The sequence below is a fragment of the Pipistrellus kuhlii genome, unplaced genomic scaffold (assembly GCF_014108245.1).
Source record: "Pipistrellus kuhlii isolate mPipKuh1 unplaced genomic scaffold, mPipKuh1.p scaffold_m20_p_11, whole genome shotgun sequence".
NCBI classification, from domain to species: Eukaryota; Metazoa; Chordata; class Mammalia; order Chiroptera; family Vespertilionidae; genus Pipistrellus; species Pipistrellus kuhlii.
The window spans coordinates 35,944,836-35,965,390 of NW_023425416.1; the positions used below are offsets into that span (position 1 = coordinate 35,944,836).

General features: G+C 36.8%; 1 protein-coding gene across 3 annotated transcripts in view; it reads left to right on the plus strand.

Moving 5' to 3' along the window:
* Nucleotides 1–20,555, plus strand: part of LOC118715399 (ubiquitin-conjugating enzyme E2 E2) — a 205,353-nt gene that overhangs the window by 167,807 nt on the left and 16,991 nt on the right. For 2 of the 3 annotated variants that reach the window (XM_036431599.2, XM_036431601.2), the window contains exon 5: nucleotides 12,415–12,562. In XM_036431599.2, coding sequence (XP_036287492.1) covers nucleotides 12,415–12,562 — 148 coding nt within the window. Of the gene's footprint in view, nucleotides 1–12,414; nucleotides 12,563–18,629; nucleotides 18,731–20,555 lie in introns of those variants that run through there. The other variant, XM_036431600.2, reaches the window with a different exon arrangement.

The window sequence follows — 20,555 nt, forward strand, 5'->3', positions numbered from 1 at the left end:
ATTAAGTTGTAAATGGATAAAAAATAGGAGAGAAACAAAAGAGAAGGAAACAGATTGCCTGATATAAAATACCTAGTGGCCCAGTGCATGAAATTCCTGCACTTTAAAAAGGGATTAATTAGAGAAAATAATTTAATATTGCTCTTTGCCCTTTCTCTATAAGAAAAGTGTCAGAGATGAAAGAAAATTAGTAAAATGTATATGAAAACCTTCCTCCTGTCAGAGTCTGGGGCGCAGCACGGGATCCAGAGTCAAGTCCCTGCCCACCCACATGCACCTCAAAATCGTGTGACACCCAGACCCAGCTGTCCCACTCCTCCATTGGGCTAGATCAAGACTTGTCCGGCCCCACCCTTGTCAAGCCCCACCGGGCAGAGGGGCAGAGGACATAGCCTCAGGTCCCTTGGCCTGGTGCCAGGATTGGAGGGTGGGCGGTTGGCGTGGCTTGAGATCCCCTGTCAAGCCCCACTTACTACTGGAGTTGCCTCAACTAAAGCATTTGAATTCCTCTGAACTTGTCCCAGATGCTTTATCCATGAAATGAGTATAGTGATAGCATCTACCTCACAGGGCAATTGTGAAGATTAAATTATGTAATACATGCAAGTTGCATAGAACAGTGCCTGGCACATAAACATTGCATATTTGTTACCCATTTTTAACTTATTTCTTTATTTGGTTACAAGTTTCTGGGGTACACATGCCTGATTTTTTTAATTTCATGATATAAAATATAAGGAACCAGTACCATTACCCTCCCTAGGATATATGCAAAGTGTGGAAAGTTATATTTATAAACACTCTGCCACTTACAAAGAATGTCTCTTTTGTGTTTTATATAGCACTCATTGAGAGAGTGGGCATTCAGCCAACTCTATAATTGCTGTTAATTTATTGTATCATTAGGAGAATTAGACATTGTTTCATTTTAGATTGTGTTAAAATATAGTTTACACTGTTGTGGACTATATGAAAAAGCAAATTGCCATTTCTAGCTAGTCATAATGAATACTTTGTATTGTGTTGTATGTATATTAAATTATTAAAGTCTTAAGATAAATTTAACTGTCATTGCGTATGTTTACAAACATAAAATGTATTACTTCTTTCCCAAGCATTAAAAGAAGTCTGTTTATTATTTCCATTTTACATTTGGCAAATCTGTAAATATGCTGCATCTTATTGAATTGCCTTGAGTAGTGTGAAAAATATAAACAAAATAAGGGCATTCTCCTTATGTTTGTGTTTATGTCACTATCTTTAATTTAACAGCAAGTGTCATGTGGTCAGTCATTTATTATACCCTTAACATGGAATCCATTAAGAGCCTCAGCTGTTGTGTTTTATAATTAATCGTTGTTATGTATGAGACACTTCTGCAGTTATAAATCAGAACTGAATCATCTTGTCTTAGGAATATAGGTTCATTGGACATCTATTAAATTACGTCTTTTCTGTGCAGTGGTAATTGATAAATAAGTGTTGTCGGATCACCATAGCCCCACATAATGGTTTTAAGTTCAGTGTTCAAGAGCAGCTGTGCTGATACCTGATTTGGGGATGGGAGATGATGCCGATGGTAGGAATGTTAAACTCAGAGGCCTTTGGGTTCTCTCAGGCATTGAGGAAGCACCTGTTGTGTATATGCTCAATAAAGTAAAACAGCAAGAACGTTGAGTTGATATTTTGTGTATATGTTTAAGTTTAGATACCAGACCATCTTCTTTGCCCACTCAGTTGTATAGGATTTGGCTATTTTGAGTCTGTATGTGATTATGTTACTGGAAAATTTTTTTCAAACCATCAAAACCCATTTATAAAAAACACATACAGCCACCCTTTTTAAAAATTGCTTAATTATTTTAATATACTGTATTGCTTTTTAAAATTACCTTTAAAAGGCTGGTAAGCCCTGGCTGTGTGGCTCAGTTGTTGGGAGCTTCATCCTGAATACCAACCAGTGTTTCCCAAAGTGTGGTACGCGTACCCCCAGAGGTACGGAAAGAGTTTGGTGAGGGTACACATTGCACCGGAGTTTGGTGGGGATATGCACTGCACCGTGCTTAGCTGCGCCTAATTCTACGTTCTCATGAGTATGAGGGGTACTCAGCGTTACGAAAATTATAGAAGGGGTACACATATGTCAAAAGTTTGGGAAACGCTGCAGTGTACACGAAAAGGTTGAGGGCTGATTTCCCAGTCAGGGCACATACATAAGTTGCAGGCTTGAGTCCCTGGTTGCCACGCATATGGGAGATAGCCAATCAGTGTTTCTCTCTCACATCGATTTTTCTCTTTCTCTTTTCCTCTCTCTAAAATCAAATTTATATATATATATATATATATATATATATATATATATATATATATCCTCTGATGAAGATGAAAGGAAAAAACACTGCTAAAATCTTAGCTTCAAATGGTGAAGTTGTATTCCTAGGAATGTCCTACTCCTAGAGCTCTGTTAAATTTCTGCATTTTTGGTCGATGTTTCTCTCTCATCGATGTTTCTAGCTCTCTATCTCTCTCCCTTCCTCTCTGTAAAAAAATCAATAAAATATATTAAAAAAAAAAAAAAAAAAAAACAAAAACCGAAGCCGGTTTGGCTCAGTGGTAGAGCATCGGTCTGCAGACTGAAAGGTCCTAGGTTTGATTCCAGTCAAGGGCATGTACATTGATTGCGGGCACATCCCCGGTAGGGGGTGTGCGAGAGGCAGCTGGTCGATGTTTCTCTCTCATCAATGTTTCTAACTTCTATACCTCTCCCTTCCTCTCTGTAAAAAATCAATAAAATATATATTTTTTTTTAAATAAATAAATTTCTGCATTTTCCTTTGTTAACTTTGTTAACAGTTTGAGGAAAGTAACTGTATATGCATGCCAAACAAGCATTGATTGGGCTGGTTTCAGGCAATGGTGCCTGTACCAAATAGTATCTTATTCAAAATAAAGTAATTGATACATCATCTATAAGAGATTTTTATAAAGATTTTAATGTCAGTGTGCTCTTCCTAACAGATGATTTTTATGCCCTATATATTTGCATATATAAGGTAGTCTGGTATCAAACTAGTGTAGTCCTCAAGAACCATGAAGAAGCAAATGCAAAACACTCCATAATCCAAGGCACTTCTGCAGAATAATAAGTAACGTACACTGGGATTGAACTCACATTCAAAGATCACAGTCCACACTGTGATGTGATTCTACCTTAAGGGATAGTCTGCTAGAGTACCATTTCTGACACTTGAGACAGTAGAACAAGTTAAAAGAGACAAGATAATCATTAAAGAGAAAAAGGTGGAATAGAGAACAATAAAAGAACTAGTTAATAAAACAAACACACATTTGAAAAGAACCAAATTAAGCCTTATTCAATATAGACACCTTTAAAAAAAAAAAAAAAAAAAAAAAAAAAACTAAAAAAAAAAAAACTCTAGGTGAATTGAATTTTTATAAATTGGATAAGAAGGAATCTAGTTATTGGTTCCTAGCCAAGTCATACCAACTAGCCAAAGAGTTGGGAGCCATCTGTTGCTGCCTGGCAGGAAGGGACCCTGGGCATTGACTGAGATGCTCCCATCTCCTAAGAGACTCACTGCTCAGGGTGGGGGAATTTTCTAGTTGCCTGTGTTTCTATATCTGTTCTTAAAGGGAGCTGAGAAAGGTGTTAAATTTAAATGTGTGTGCTGTAAAGGTCTTTTATTTGTGATCATTTGAGTTTTACTTGAAAGGTGTTGAAAAGCTGTGGCCCGCAGTGAAATGCAGCATGCACTGGTCTCACGCCCAGCTGGGTGGGCATCATCTCTGCACACTGTGCGCTCTCACTGGTATCTCATTCTCATTTCTTTACTGCCAGTTATCCGAGGGCAAGTGTAACTCCAGGTTTGTTTGTTATTTTTTTGTTAGTTTTACTTTGGGAGAGGTTGTTTTGTTAGAGTTTCTTTGAGATTTGTGATTTCCTCACTTATATTGGTTTTCCTAGTTTTTATTTTGTCACTAGTACTTTAATCTTACAAGCAGATGACATGATACTGTATATAGAGAACCCTAAATATTCCTCCAAAAGAACTACTAGAACTGATAAAATGAATTTAGTAAAGGGTCAGGAGGATAAATGGTGATGGAAAAGGACTTGACATAGGATGGTGAACATTCAATACAATATGTAGAAGATGTACTATAGAATTCTACACCTGAAACCTATATAATTTTATTAACCCGTTTCACCCCAATAAATTCAGTAGAAAAAAAGAAGCAATTAAAAAGGAACACACAAAAACTAATAAAATAATCTTAGGGTGTGCTAGGTGTTGGTACAGTGCTCTTAAGTCAGTTTTAAGAACAGAGCACTTGAAATCTCAAGGAGGGTAGAAGCACTGACATTTCTGAAATGTGTACTAGCAGCCTGTTCAAATAAACTACCATTTCATAATGAGCCTGTGGCCAAGAATAATTTGAATGATGTTAACCCTGCTATTTTTAGACCTTTGTAACATGATATACTGATTGTTGTATGGGGGCTCTCAATATTTCCTCTCTTGGGCCTTCATGGAAAAGTATTTTTTAGAGGAATGTATTTCTCACTGCTCTCACACCTCCTCGGTAGAATCACAATGCTATTTATTTCCTAAGCAAAAGTTTTTCAAAACATGGAAGCTATGTGAAAAATAAAGGTTATTGTTGAAATGTTATTTTAAATGATCATTTTTAATGTCATTAGCAGCTTTCCAGCTTGGAGATATTTATTTTAAAAGAGTTTTCTAAATTATGTGTAGAATCAGTTTGTCAAATACTTTATTAAAATACTAGTGACCCGGTGCACGAATTCATACCCATTGAAAGGAAATTAATTAGAAGGTTGCCGGGCCGGGCAAAACTGGGCGAGATGGGCTAGACATGCCCTGGAACCATCCTCTCACGGTCCCTCCTCTGCGTCTGCAGAGTGGGTCCCCTGGCCTGGCCTGCAGGGATGGGGCCAAAACGGCTCTCCAACATCCCCCAAGGGGTCCCAGAGTGCGAGAGGGCACTCTGCATAGTCGCTGTCTTACAGGGTGTGGAACACAACTGCAAGTGTACAGGCCCCCGGCAACAACGTAACCCACGGCTGAAGGTGAAATCATGCGGCCCCGCGAGGAATCGGGCTCCCTCCTCTCTGGTTTCAGGGTGTGTCGTCCGAGAACCACCACTGCCAAGTCACTGCAGCTGGGCAGCTCCTGCGTTGAGCATCTGCCCCCTGGTGGTAACTGCGCATCATAGCGACGGGTCGGGTGGTTGGACACTTAGCATATTAGCCCTACATGATCTCTCTTCCCTTACTAAACCACTCTTTGTATATGAAATGTATATTCTTCAGAGCAAGGGAATAGTAAAACACACATATATATATACATTTAAAATCCAGGTAATGGGGGAATTATTACATGAATACATGCATTCTTAAATAATCTTGTAAAACTAGGAAATATGAAGAAGAAAGGAAGACTAACACTACTTGAATTCCCACTGGGTACCAGGCATGGTATTTGGACTTCTCCTGTAGTTCAGTCTTTACAGCCACTAAGAGTATAGTTATCTCCCTATTTTTCAGATGAAGAAACTGAATCTCAGAGATGTTGCCCAAAGTCGGATTCCAGCCCAAATCTATCTAACTCCCAAAATCATATACTCTTTTCACAGTACAACTCACAGATCTTGAAACTAGAATGGGTCTTAGAAATAATCTAGTTTAAGTCTCTCATGTTGTCAGGAAATAGAAGCTCAGAGTAGCAGAGCTTCTATTCACTACTTAGTAGCATTTCTCTGTGCTGCAATCGACATGAAGAATTTTGTTGTTAACTCTAAAGTTATTTTTAAGGAGCAGTGGCTTCTAATGAGAAATAACACAGCTTCATTTTAAGGTACCTTTTGAGATAAAGTAATAAGATGACTGGGAAATACATACATGTTGGATCCATTTCTTGTTGGTTGTAACAAACTGACACAAACTTGGTGGCTTAAAACAATATGAACTTGTCTTACATTTTTGGAAACTAAAATCCAGGTGTCAGCAATTCTTCTGGAGGTTTTAGGAGAAATCCATTTCCAGTTTGGGAGAACACTCCCTTCCTCAGCTGATGGTTCCTTCTCACATTTACATTAGATTCCGTCATCGCATCACATCGCCTGCTTCCCCCATATAAGGCCCTTGTGATTATATGGAGCTCACCCAGATGGCTGAGGATATAATCACCCCTTCTCAAGATCCTTGACTCAATCACACCTACAAAGTCCCTTTTACTATGTAAGGCACATGTGTCAAACACAAGGCCCGCGGGCCAAATCCGTCCCGCCAGGCCTTGCAATGTGGCCCGCACTGCGCTGTCATCACTGCACTCCGCTGCGTTTCCATCACAATGACAGTTTATGACTGTTCAGTAAACCATTCAGCCCGCGATTTAGGCTGGATTTTAGATTTTGGCCCCGTCTCTGAGTTCGACACCCCTAATGTAAGGTAACATATTCACAAGTTTCAGGGATTAGGACATGGACATCTTTGGGGGATAGCGCATTATTCTGTCTACCACATACACACATATGTCTGTGTGGGTGTTATGTATCACACATAAATTAAAAACCCTTCCCATTCAGAGTTATCTGGGAATTAGCCATTCTGGATAAATAAGTTCTCAGTATCACTATATCCAAATCATGTTTTTAAATTTTCCTTAATAGAAACTTTAAATGTTCTGAAATGTGCTATTTTCCCTGCCTTTGAAAACAGTATTCTCAGTATAATTTTACCACTCCTTGAGGAATGATAGCTATCTTTGTAAACATCATTATTGAGCTGTGCTTCAAATACAGCAAAAAAAAAAATGCACATGCAAGTGTAGGCTGTGGAAGAAAGGGAACCCAGTGAGTATTAACCCTGCAATGGAACTAGAATTTTCTTTCCAGTCATTTTTTATTGTCTGTTTACTTGTCAGGAGGGTGAAGTGAAGAATGTCCTGCTGCCCAGCCCCTGAATAAGATATAACATGATGGGCTTCTGGAAAATGGAATCAGACAGCAGAGCAGTCTTCTGTAGGGTGAGGGTGGGAGGAGGGGGTGCTTTCTCGGCCTCTAAAAATTCCTTCCTAACAGTCACAAATCTGTTGATATTTGTCAGTATTCAGAACATCATTTTCTGTTTCTGCATCACTAATGTCAGGACTGCCAGCAATATCTTACCAGTTTGAATGTATTCTTTCTGCTCTATTGATGGGGTCTGGAAGAGATGCTGCCTGTTTCAAGAGCTTTTGTCAGCAAGTTTTTCCCTTGATTGTGAAACCCTTTTGCTCATGTGACCAGTCCATACATTTTTAAAGCTCTCTTGAATATTTAAATAGGCAATGGCAATAACAACAAAAACAATTGTGTTGGAGTCCTTGGCACATAAATATCTTTTATTATTGGTTACCTTGTATGAAATGAGTTCTGACATATCTGAATTTATAGGACAACTTGGTGAAGTAACATTATGGTATAGAAAGATATTAAAAATATCTCCAGCTTCCTCAGGGTATTCTCCACAGTTTTCCAGCTTTCCATCTACGATAGTTGTGGTTCTAAACTGTTGCGTGTGTTTTTTTACCTAAAGAGCAATAATGTCACAGCTCCTCAGAGAAGCACTTTTCTATTTGAACACTAGCCTGTGATGTGTTAGCGTTTGTTCAGTGAACAGCGGGCTCTTTCTATGTGCCAAGACTGCATTGGACATCGCTTGAAAGAACATATTTTCATGAGTAACTCATAGTTTGCTGAGGAGGTCCTGTGGCAAGTTTGGTAACAGAGGTAGGAATATGATGCGGGAACCCCAAAGAGGTCAAGCGTACATTACAGTAGGTAAATGCATGCCACTTCTTAAAATTCTGGGATCGTGAATGTTTTTCTGGCTTCAAAAGGTGGTTGTTTGTGGGATCTATATCATCAGAACATATAGGAACAATCAACCAACCTGTATAAGTCAGTCTCGTTTATTTATTAACACTTCTCAGGACAGAGGTTGACAAACATCACCCAAGTACACATTTTATCAGTATTATAAAACATTAAAATCTAAAACATTCTCTGTCTTTAAAAAAAATTCACAAGATTCTTTGTAAACTCATGCTTTATTTTTTTTTTAATCTAACTATACTTCTCATTAAATATCTCCACTTAAAGCACCAGGAAGTCAACAGTAAAAAACAATCTAATTAGAAAATGAGCAAAAGATAGGAACATTCTCACTGAAGAGGGTATCCATAAAGCAAATAAGCACATGAAAAAGTGTTCAACATCATTAACAAGTAGAGAAATGCAGATTAAAACCCCAGTGAGGTGTCACTGCACCCTGGTAGAATGGCTAAATAAACCATGGTAATAACACTGAGTATCGACAAGGTCGCAGAGAAACTGGATGACACTGCCGGTGGGAATGTGAAAGGCTACAACTGCTCTAAAAGAATGTATGGCCACTTCTTACAAAATTAAGTAGAAGTATATCATACAGTCCAATAATTGCACTCATGGGCATTCAGCACAGAGAAATAAAAACGTATGTGCACACAAAAGCACAAATGTTCATAGCTTAATTTGTAATAAATAAAAACTGGAAACATTCCATTTGTCTTTTGGTGCATACATGGTTAAACACAACTATAACAGGAAACTTTACTCAGCGTAACAAGGAACAAAAACTACAGATACATGCAACAACTTAGATGGCTCTCAAGAGCATTATGCAGCGTGAAAAGAGCCAATTTCAAAAACCTTACATCCAGTTTGATTCCATTTATAGCATTCTTAAAGTGACAAAATTCTAGAGATGAGGAACAGAGTAGTGATTGTCAAGAATTAAGAAGGGAGGAAGGTGACTGGCTGCTAAAGGGCAGCACACAGGATGTTTATAATGAACTGTTCTGTCTTGACTGTGGTGGTGATCACAAATCTCCATGCAATAAAAATTGCATAGAAACACTAGTATATACACAAGTGCATATAAAACTGAAGATACATGGAAAAGGTCAAAACACTGTATCAGTGTCAATTTCCTGTGATAAAATACTCCATCTAAGCAAGATGTCACCATTGGGAAAAACTGAGTGAAGAATATATGTGATCTGTCTATTGTTTCTTGCAATTTCATGTGAATCTATAATTATCTCACAAATTAAAAGTTAGAAAGCAGGCATTGAGTCTGAGTAGAAGAACATAGGTTTTTGAATCAACAAAATTATGTTCAAATTTTAGATCCACCAATTACTTCCCTGCTGTGGGACCATAAGCCAATTCTTTAATCTTTCTGTGCATTTTCTTTTTCTTTTTTTTCCCAATTTTATCGAGATATGATTATTGACATATAATGTATTAGTTTTAGTTGTAAGACATATGATATATACATATATTGTGAAACAAGTTTAATTAACATCCATCACCCCAGAGAATAACAGTTTCTTTATTTTTAAAGTGAGTATAATAATACTACTTCCCTTAGTAAGTTGTTTTGAGGATTAACTGGCTTGGAGTAGCCTACCAATATCTGATAAGTTTTAAAATGTCATTATTATATATAAAAGCCATTTATCACTTATATTGAATCATTAAAAATATTTTATCTTTTCATCTAGCCCTTTAAGGATAGGTACTCTGACTTTTCTGCAGAATTTTAATATTGCTAGGTATTCTCTGTTACGTTAACTTCTGCTCATGTCTTTATTTCTTTCTACTTTCGTGGGATTTACTCTATTCCAGCGATATTCAACCTTGTTCATCTCATGGCACATGTAAACTAATTAATAAAATTCTGCAGCAGGCCAAAAAAAAATGTATTTTTTGCTGATCTGACAAAAAAAAAAAAACAGGTATAATTTTAATTCATTCACACCAGATGGCTGTTGTGTTGAATGTTGTCGTTTTTTTAACTTGATAAGGAAAGAGGTCGATGCCTCTGACAAAATAGTCATCTATTGATATTGCATGTTTTAAAAATTCCTGTGGCACACCAGTTGCAAATCGCTGTTTTATTCTTTTTCCTTCCTTGTGTGGACACTTAACTCATTAAATATCTTTCTTCCTTTCTAATACATGCTTTTGAAACTGTAAAATATTCTTTTATAAATGTTTTTTTCAAATCACAAATTTTGGTGATGGCAAGCCAACGTTTTCATTGTCATTCAGTTATAAATATAGCTGTTTATTTTTAGTTAATCTAATAGTTAACTTGAAAATGTGTTTTTCAATTTCTAAATATGTGATGGGGAATCTTTATGGTCTTAATAATTATTTGAAATATGTTAAGCTTCCCTTGTGGCTTAGCATATGATCAATTATTATGTTTATTATGTGCTTAGAAAAGAATATGTGTTCTCTTTGAGTGTGGAATTCATCTTCATTTAGTACATTGATTTGGTTAATTTGGTTGTTCAGATTTTCAGTATCCTTACTATATTTTTATCTGATTGACCTATTACTTACTGCAGTACAGATGTTTCTCTTTGCCAATTTTTACTTTTTATATTTTTTTACTATATTGTTAGATATAATATTTGGAATTGTTATATCTCCCTGAGGAATTGTTTATTGCATCACAATGCAATGATTTTTTTAAATTTTTTATTTATGTATTGTCTAAAGTTTTACATATGTCTCCTTCCCCCTCACCTCCCGCTTGACCCTCTCCCCTGTCCCCCTAGCCATTCTCACCCCGGGCAAGCCCCAACTGCCCCAGTGTCTGTGTCCATTAGTTATACTAATATGTATGCATACAAGTCCTTTGATTGCTCTCTAACCACCCCTCCCCTGACATTTATCTCTATTTTTATTCATTTTAGCTTTAAATGGGTTTTGCCTTAAAACATATGTTAAATCTGAGATTGAAATAGTCATTTAAGTTATCTTTTAGTTAGTCTTTGCATGGAATTCTTAGGGGAAACAGTTTTTTCTTCAGGCCAGAGCCCAGGCTTTCTCTGGCAAGTGTATTTGCTATTTCTATATAAGGCATTATCTTTCCAAATCCACCCACTTACTGAAAGCTGCGCAAATGTCAAAATTTAATGTAAAGGTTCTCAATTTAATCCCTTTGCCATATACAGTCCTAAGGTTTCATCTTCCTTTTCCACCAGGGCATCACAAATTGCGCTTCAATTTTTAAGACTGACTTCCATCCTTCATTCCCTCCCTCTTCCCCAAGCCTCAGTCTTGGCAAATCAGCTCATGTGCTTACTGTAACTTTTGGTTTTCAATTCTCAACTTTCAAGATTGCTCTTGCAAATTCGCCTATTCATTTTAAAGAATGTTATATTTTCTTCAACATTTCTAGATGATTGGGGGGGAGGGCGCTGTGTGTGGAGGAAGGGATATTGAGGTTATCTGGTGTAACATGGAGGTCAGTTCTTAATAGGAGTACTGATCTCACCTGAGAATGGCACCATGCTATTCAGCAGATGTAGAATACTGGATCTATACTCTCTGAGACTCAACATCCAATGAATTAAGTACAATCTCATGTTTGAGTGTATGCTGGATGCCCTGGGGGGATGGCAACACCTATAAAAATCTGCGATGTGTGTATTTCTTGGTTCAAGCCGTTTCAAAATTAAGGTACAAGAAAACTAGTCTTTAGAAGCCCAAGATTCTTTTACATTTCAACTTCTAAATTTGAGAATATTAATAAACGATGATAGCATGAAAATCTTTTGCATACATAAGACTTTTGTAAAACAGTTTTTTCTGAGTACAAAACTGATTTAGACTTAACTTTTCAATTGAAGTTCTTTAAAAATGTTATGCACATGTTTCAAAATGACCTAAGCAGAGTACAGTAATGATCTAGCTATCATAGGCTGCACTAATACTATATTCAAAATAGACAATTTAAGGAAAAAGGGTTTCCAAGTTGTAATTAATACAGTTTTTCTATAAGCTAGGTATATTGTTTATATACATGCCCCAATTTATGTCTTTAAATGTATGTATTTAATTCCTTTTTAGAGTATTCCTATGCTTTTTTTGTGAATTTTATGTACACAGTGCTTAAAACAGCTGGAATCCAACAAAAGTTTCCTTTGAAATACTTACTTTTGAAAACATTTTTTCTTTGTAAAATTTTTAGAGGTCAAAGTTAATTTTCCTCTTATGAACATTCCTACAATTGCACCAAAAGTAAATTCATTCCCCAGAACATTAGTTAAATGATAAGACACTTCGTCAAAAGCAGAATGTCATGATTTTGCTGTTGGAGTTTAGTTCTCTGTGCCCAGAAGGACAAGTTCTAAAATAGTAATTTTTTGTTTATTGGTTCTTCTCATGTGTCAAAGGAAAAGTTAAATATGTGGTTGAGCCAATGACTCTTAGATTATTTTGTCTAATAAAAGGTGTATCTCTTTATAACAACTTTACATTTTCTTCTAGGTTACCTTCCGAACAAGAATCTATCACTGTAATATTAACAGCCAAGGCGTGATCTGTCTGGACATCCTAAAGGACAACTGGAGTCCGGCCCTCACCATTTCTAAGGTTCTCCTCTCCATCTGCTCGCTTCTTACAGATTGCAACCCTGGTGAGAAGACTTTAAATCCAGTCTTAAAATTGTTCGTCTAAATTAGCCACTACTTTCCTGCCATCACCACTACTTCCACTGTTACTATTGTTTTTATTTTAAATTTCCACAGAATGTAACTCTTTTTAAATTGGGTCTTGTCATTAGTCTTTTTAAGACCTATTATTTGCCAAGAAGTAAAAAGCACAGTATGATAAAAATTAATTAAAAGTCATTTTAGATTAAGAAGTGCATTTGAAGAATGTATTACGTTCTGTTACCAAAAAATAATAAAAATGTTAATTGAATAGTTTAATCTTTAATTAGATGCCTACCAGAAGATGTTAATTTGAGAAATATGGGCTGTTTAAATTTGATAATAACCAGGCAGCACCGCACAGGCGTGACCTTTGTGGCATCCTAATAACTGTGCACCCTTTTAAACTGTTAGAACAAAACAGGGGAATGATCTGAACTAGGATATACCCAAAAGGTAATAAGGAGAAGCAAATACAACTTTGCAGGAAAACTAAAGAGAGTTTATGGCCAGTCCTTCATGGATTGCTGGTGTGCTTAATGCTGAAAGCTTTTACTTCCTGTGTGTGATTGTGTGGCTTAAACCAGCTTCTTTTATCTAAAAGACAAAACAACTGCCAACTTTTTACATATTTGCATTTATTTTGGAAAATCCAAAGATAGTTATAGAGTTTTCATTGATGTTCTCAGTGAGAAATTCTTTTGAATATTTAATTGATGTCTTAATATTTCATAAGATTCCATCTTTTATGTGCAGAAATAAATATTGTTTGCTAGATAAATGAATTTTTAGACAAGAGTAATTACAAATGGAATTGGGGTCTCTCTGAGGCTCCTGGCTGACTTATAAAACATGGAAAAATTATAATTTTTTCAAGTGTTATGTTTCTTATTTTTCAGTAATAAAGACTTTTTAATGAAGAAATATAAAAACAATTAAATTGTCATATATTTAGAATGCATGACAAATTAATGCTTTTAACACCAAAAAGAAAAGAAAATATAATTGTACAAGATAATTATTATAAAGTATTTTTAATCAATTCAGACTTCATTCCAGATAGTGAAATTTAATAATGCTGCGCTAATTTAAAATGGAATGACAGACATTTTGTTCTTGCAGTCTCATTATTCCTATTTCAATTTCACTTGTCTCTATGACTGAGTATAACTTCATTTGGAGGCAGTGTCACAAACAGGCATTTATTGATGAGGCCTAGACCCAAGTGGTCCTCTGGAAGATTGGAGCCTGGGACTGCATCTGTTTCCCCACTCCCAAAACATACTTATGAGATTTGCTGAAATTTGGAGGCCAGGGTTGTTTTAGGTTTTATTTTTATTTTTTTAAGAGAAAATTTATTTTGACAGGTAACTTATTTAAGAAACTTTTGATACCAAGTCATTACGCTGTGCTATATGTCACTTATATACAGTGTTGTATGTCACTTATATCTCAGTGAAGCTGAGGGAGGGCAATTTCTGATACCCTACTGTTTATGAGGTATAATACTTCTGAGCACTAAGTGAATTTAAACTCCTGTGAGTTTAAAATGAGATAATGTATGTGAAAACCCTCTATCACAGTAATGGATTCTTGTGTTATTTCCCAGAGAATTTAGGACTCTGAATGGGCATACATTAGACAACTTACAAATACCTATGTGGTTGAGTTTAATAGTGAGAAGATAGTATTGGGTAATCTTTTGACTCCACTGCCTTGCACTGACACTCTTGGATTTTATAATTTGAAAAACCCTAATCCTGAATTCATAGTGCCTATTGCATTATCTCTTGGGGAGAATTATCTCTCAGAAGGAAATGTTGTCCAGCATTTACCACAGGAGTCCTGTGGTTTAGGTAGGGTTGATGAGATAATCTTTGTTTTATATTAGAAATTAGGGCTGAGGAAAGTTAAGAGACCAGTACAAGTCACACAACTAATTAAACAGTGGAGCTTGTTTTAAAGTCTACATCTCCTGACTATCAATATCACGCAATAAGGATGGACAGCCCCACTCTGAAACCAATAGATGGGTGCACCTGACATTATTTTACTAATCTTAGTTCTACTTTCCTACTCTACTGCCGTTGCTTTCTAAAGTGTTGTGGAATTGTTTCATTCTAAATGTAATTCTGATATTATATCATTATAAATATATAATTCTGCCCTGATCGGTTTGGCTCAGTGGATTGAGTATTGACCTACAGACTCAAGGGTCCCAGGTTCGGTTCCAGTCAGGGGCATGTACCGTGGTTGCGGGCACATCCCCAGTAGGGAGTGTGCAGGAGGCAGCTGATTGATGTTTCTCTCTCATCAATGTTTCTAATTATCTATCTCTCTCCCTTCCTCTCTGTAAAAAAAAAGAAAAAAAATCAATAAAATTAGGTCATTGGAAATTTGAAAACCAAACATTTGATATTGAAGAATTATTGCCAGAAATTTTTAAGCATAATAAAATTGTGATAATGAATTTATATATGTCCTTGCCATTTAGAAATACATATGACCTATTTGCAAATAAAATTCTTTGACATCTAGAATTTGCTTCAAAATAATCCAGAAAGATTGGAAGTGGGTAGCAATATGGAAATACCTGATCAGAGCCAAGAATGAAGCATGCAACCAAGGTGCATGTCCTTGACTGGAATTGAACTTGGGACCCTTCAGTCCACAGACAATGCTTTATATGTTTAGATACTTTTTAATTGCCAAAGATTACTCATATCTATAATCTATAAAAGGTGTGTGATTTGGCTCTTTTGTTTTGTGAAGGAATTATTTGGGCTCTGACCTTCACCCAGCATATTTCATTCCTCTATCATCTACCTTCAAACTATAGGCTGCCTTGTAACAGGCAGGGTTCTACATTCCTAAACAACCATAAAGTCTTTGTCCACCACTCTTCAAACAGGTGGAGCAACACAGACTCTAAGCGTACCCCCAAACATCAACACTCGGGATGGATGAGCTTGCCCCTCTCTTCCTGTCATCTTCCAAATAAAAATTAAGTGTCAGTTACTCCCAGTCTTAGATTTATGTAAAACTTTATTAGAACAACAAGTAGAGCTGACAATGGTGGCTAAATAACCCTCAGCCTCACACTGATTACTAGTAAGCCAGGGATGAGCTCAGCTGCAGCTTCACTGTTAAGAGCGTTCTTATCAAATGGACTGAGCAACTGGAAGAGGAATTTGCTCCCAGTGACTCCTTTCCAGTGTATGTAAACCATCAGAGAATGGCTCCTTCCTCATTCTCCCGCATCATAGCCCTTTGTTTCAGATCTCTATGGCCCTTTTAAAAAAAAACAAAAAAAAACAGCGAATGCAATTCCTATCCACAAATTGTCTTTAACTTTGGTTATCAGCTGATTGTTTTTAACCTGACTATGATTAGATAGTAAATTGTGTTACTAAATATTAAAATTGTATAATTGGTAGTGATTACTAAGGAATGTGGAACATAAAATAAGGTTAATTATTTCAACACAGATATGTTTATGTAGATTATTTATACTGTTTGTGACCTGTTAGACTAATGAGAGGTACAGAAATAGAATTTAAGAGGAGTCTATTGCTTACTGCTACTGCAGCACGAATCTTGTCTGCATGTATTCCATTCTACTACACTTGAGAACTAGCAAAGAACAATTTCTTTAACTAGGAAAATGACGTGCCTGCCTGTTTTCAAAACAAGCTATGTTAGCAGGAATACAAATATATATACCTGTAATTCAGACATTACAGGTGACTACATAGATATCAGGTTGCTTCTGATGTAACAAGTAAAAGGGTTCCCTCTTTGAGTCGGAGTTCCCAGGAAAGGCGGTTAAAAGTTGCGGTGATTGCAACTAGGCCAAGAAGTCTTTGATTTCTTTTGGGGATGTGTATTTGAGAATTCTGGCATTGTACATATTCATAGTTTCGGAGGGAAGGTAGCTTAAGGTGAAAAAGTGGAGGTTGGGGGGGATTCTGGATGTACTCCTTTAATAATGCATACGTGTGGGCTTTTTCTCATAAAAATAACGCATGCTTCTTATATTTTTTCTAAACCAATTATCCTCTAAAGACAAGTATTTAATTTTTGTTTGAGGCTCTTTGCTTTGTAGACTCAAGTTTGGTGGGACTAAGCCGAAACCGCTTTGGCTCAGTAGATAGAGCTTTGGCCTGCGGACTGAGGGGTCCCAGGTTCGATTCCTTGGTTGCGGGCACATCCCTAGTGGGGGATGGCAGCTGATCGATGTTTCTCTCTCATCAATGTTTCTAACTCTCTATCCCTCTCCTTTCCTCTCTGTAAAAAATCAATAAAATATATATTTTTTAAACAATTTTGGTGGGACTAGGCAAAGTATATTTGTCAGTTAAGTCTGTCTCATTGTATTCTTAGTGTAAATTTAGAGACACTAACCTCAACTTTTAGCCTTGGCTTTTACCTACTTTGACTAGCCTTTGCCTTGTTTTGTTGCCCCTTAATTAATATAAATTTAGGCATAGTTAGCTGTTGCTACAATTTTTGTTATAAATCTGTTGCTAACCCTGCAATAATAACCTAATTTGTTGGTTTGTAAGTTTAAAAATTGCTGTTTTTACTTATTATGAATAAGTTTGTCACTCTTTAAAATTAGTCCTCTTTCCTTCTGGAGTCACATTTTTTGTTTTATTTTGGGCACCGGGTAAGGACAGTACTAAGTTAATACTTGGCCACAATAACTATTTTAGCCCTTATAGTTAGTAGATATGCTAACTATACATGCTTCTCTCCTGTACTTCTGTTCATGCGTTTTATTATGGCTATTGCTGATCATTTTATTGAGGATATGTATTTTATTACAGATCATTTGACTCTTATTTGGCAAAGAGCCATATAAATAAGAGATTAGGTTTTCTGCTTTGGGTAGGGTCGAGGAGCACATTTCCTAACTACCCGGCTTATTTACAGCTTCTGTCAGGAAAGACATAGTGTGTCCGGCTTTGCTAAGCAGTTTCTTCCCCACAAGAGTTAGTTTCGTGTGGCTGTGGTCCAGCTGTGCTGTAGTCTCTCGGTCTTCACACAAATGGAAAGGTTTTAGACGATATCCCTGGGCAGGAATCTGCCACCGGTATCTTTTCTACCCTTTGAAGCGCAGAAATCATGAGATTATTAAGCAGCTGATGATGGTCTGTGTAATTCTCTTAGCTCATCTCCATATGCCACTTTGGAAACTCTTAAGTGCTGTGCTGTTTTTTTGTTGGTTAATTTGTTTTGCAATTTAGACTTTTGTCCCTAAGCAGTCTACATCTACGATGTGTGGTTTGTTAATACAGCAGGCTTGTTAAATAGAATCATTCTAATGATATTTGTTGTCAGAAACACCTGAACCTGGTTTATATAATACATGACATAGCATGGGATTTGCTTTATATAAGTTTAAAAAGTAAACACATTTTTAAAATTCGGTAACAGCTCACCCTGCACTCGGAAGGGTCCCTGAGCTCTTTCTGTCTCGGTACAGTGCCCCGTGTGGCTGTCACACTTCCCTTTGTGGGAGTTCTACTCCTGAGACCACCGGCCACTCATATAGCTCTGAGGAGACCCTCTGTGACCAGAGGACTTGTTAATGAAACTGTGGGCACTTTGTTAGTAGTTATCTAATGTCCTCAGGGGCCAGGTGTGAAAACGGAAGAGAAGAGTGGCGCTTTTAAGGTGGAGCATTAGACACTCTCCGCCTGCAAACAGAAATGGCAAACACGGTGTGAACCACTGGCTCTCTGCTCACATTCTCACATCGCTTGTTCATTGCTGCCTTCTGGAGACTGGCTCTTTGAGGAATCCTACTAGAAAAAGCAATTGAGAAAAAAAGGATGGACCATATCAGAGGTTATCCAAAAAGTACTACAACCCACGTCATTTTTTGAAAGAGGACTTCATATAAAGCTGTTCTTCAGCCTTTTGTGATCCTGGAGTACCCTCTTACTCATCTCTGCCCTGTCCCTATCAGCCCAGGGACTTTGTGTACTGTATTTCCGGTAGCTTGAAATAGTGTAGATACAAATGGTGTATTATATGTGTCTTCAGAGTACGTATGCACACCTCCACCCAGGCTCTGGTTCGACTCCTCCTCAAGCCTGAAGTATATCCCCGGCCTGTATAAGAGCCACTGAGCTGGAGCCAGTGCAAAGTGGGGTGCACCAGCACTTATTTCTGACTTCAGGGCAGAGCTTGGCAGTGTGGCGGTGTGGCTCCTTGGTTACTCCTTCACCTCCCTCTCTTTTCCTGATGCTGGGCTCTTCTGTTTTATCTGTATTTCAGCCACTTGGTTTTTGTGCTGCTGTTATCTTTTTCTTCTCTTTTTTTTTTTTAATCCTTATTTTAAAAAGTCACCTGCTACTCTTCTTTTAACCTTTCTTTCACCCAGTAAAATCTATGTTGTTGTTTTTTAAAGGAAATCCAAGCTATCTTTTTTCAAGAGTTTTATTATTATCTCTATAACAGAAAGACTTAGCTTGTCGTGTCTGTTGGCCTAGTATAACCTTGGAATATTCCATTTCACTGCCGGTGCCAACTGCTGGCTCTTGTTCTCCTGGTGTGCCGGGGCGGGGTGGCCCCAGAACTCTCAATAGGGCATGGTGTCAACTCTGAAAATGCAGCTGAAACTGTAATGTCAGAGCTGTGCCATTCTCAGCCAATACATTTCTTCCTAATGCCGTGGCCTCTTTCTCCAGTTAAACAGTTTCTTTTTTTAGTCTAGTTTGGAAAATACGTTGCATACAAAGTCCTATACTCTGGAAGTAATATTGCCAACGCAGTATCAGGAGCATAACACAATAATCTCATTTTGCTATTCTGAACTTCTTTGTCCTGTGTCTGAGCGGCAGTGTTTTAAATGAAAACAAGTTAGGTCCTGGTGTAGGGTGGTTTGTGTGTTTAGCTCTAAGCTGTTGTCCTGATCTTCACTACGTTTATGCCTGACTTCTCTAAGTCACAGTGACATACCTTTGCATGCATCTTTCCAGCAAACCTTGTTTCCCCTTGCTAGACACGCCGGTGTCAGACAGAGCATGCACACGATGGTTATACCTTGCCATGTTCAAAAGATTAAGACAAAAAAGCCCATTTTACTGAGTGTTGAAGATGTCAGGAAAACCAAAATGTTGCCCAACTCTCTAAGAGCTCAATAGTACGTAAGTATTAGTAAATTAAAATGAGAAGACTAAAGTTAAGTATTACTTGATAAAAGGGCAAGTTAAGTTAGATTCTGAAGCATTATTACAGTTCTTAATTAATATTTACAAATTCACCTCTTCATGAAATAAATGCTTAAGAATCAATTATTATGTCTTTTGCTTAATTAGAACATAAATGTTGCATGTTAAACTGGGCACTCAAGTTGGCTGGAGCAGAAACGTGCAAATACCTACACTAATCAACTTGTAGTAAGTTGTTGTTACCAGAACTGTACTTTGCAAACATCCTCTGGACCTCCTTACGGTTTTAAAGCATCAACTGTTTCCATTTACTCTAGTCCTTCCTAAAACTATGAAGTTTCTCTCTTTTTCTGGAGGAATTACTTTTTTATGAATAATTAGTAATGTGTGTTTACTGCCTTCTTGTACTATGCTAAATTTACAGAGAATTAGAAACTCATTAGTAAGTAAAAATAGTAACACATTTCACAATTAAATGAGAATTGATTTTTACTTTTTTCAAGGAGTTTTAGTAAAGAATTGTTGCTTCAGCAAGTCCTTGCTGTAAGCGAAGTTCCTAGAGATACTAGGAGGCACAGGAACAGGCAGAATGTAAGCTTCTGTTTCCTTTAAGGTCTTCTGAATAGATAATCAGAATGCTTTTTCAGAAGTTTTCATTTTTAATTTTAAAAAGTGGGTACTGTATATTTATTTATTTATATATATATATATATATATATATATATTACCCCAATTACATATATTGCCATTGTAGTAATAAACAAGAACATAGGCTGTAAAAAAAATTTTTTAACAC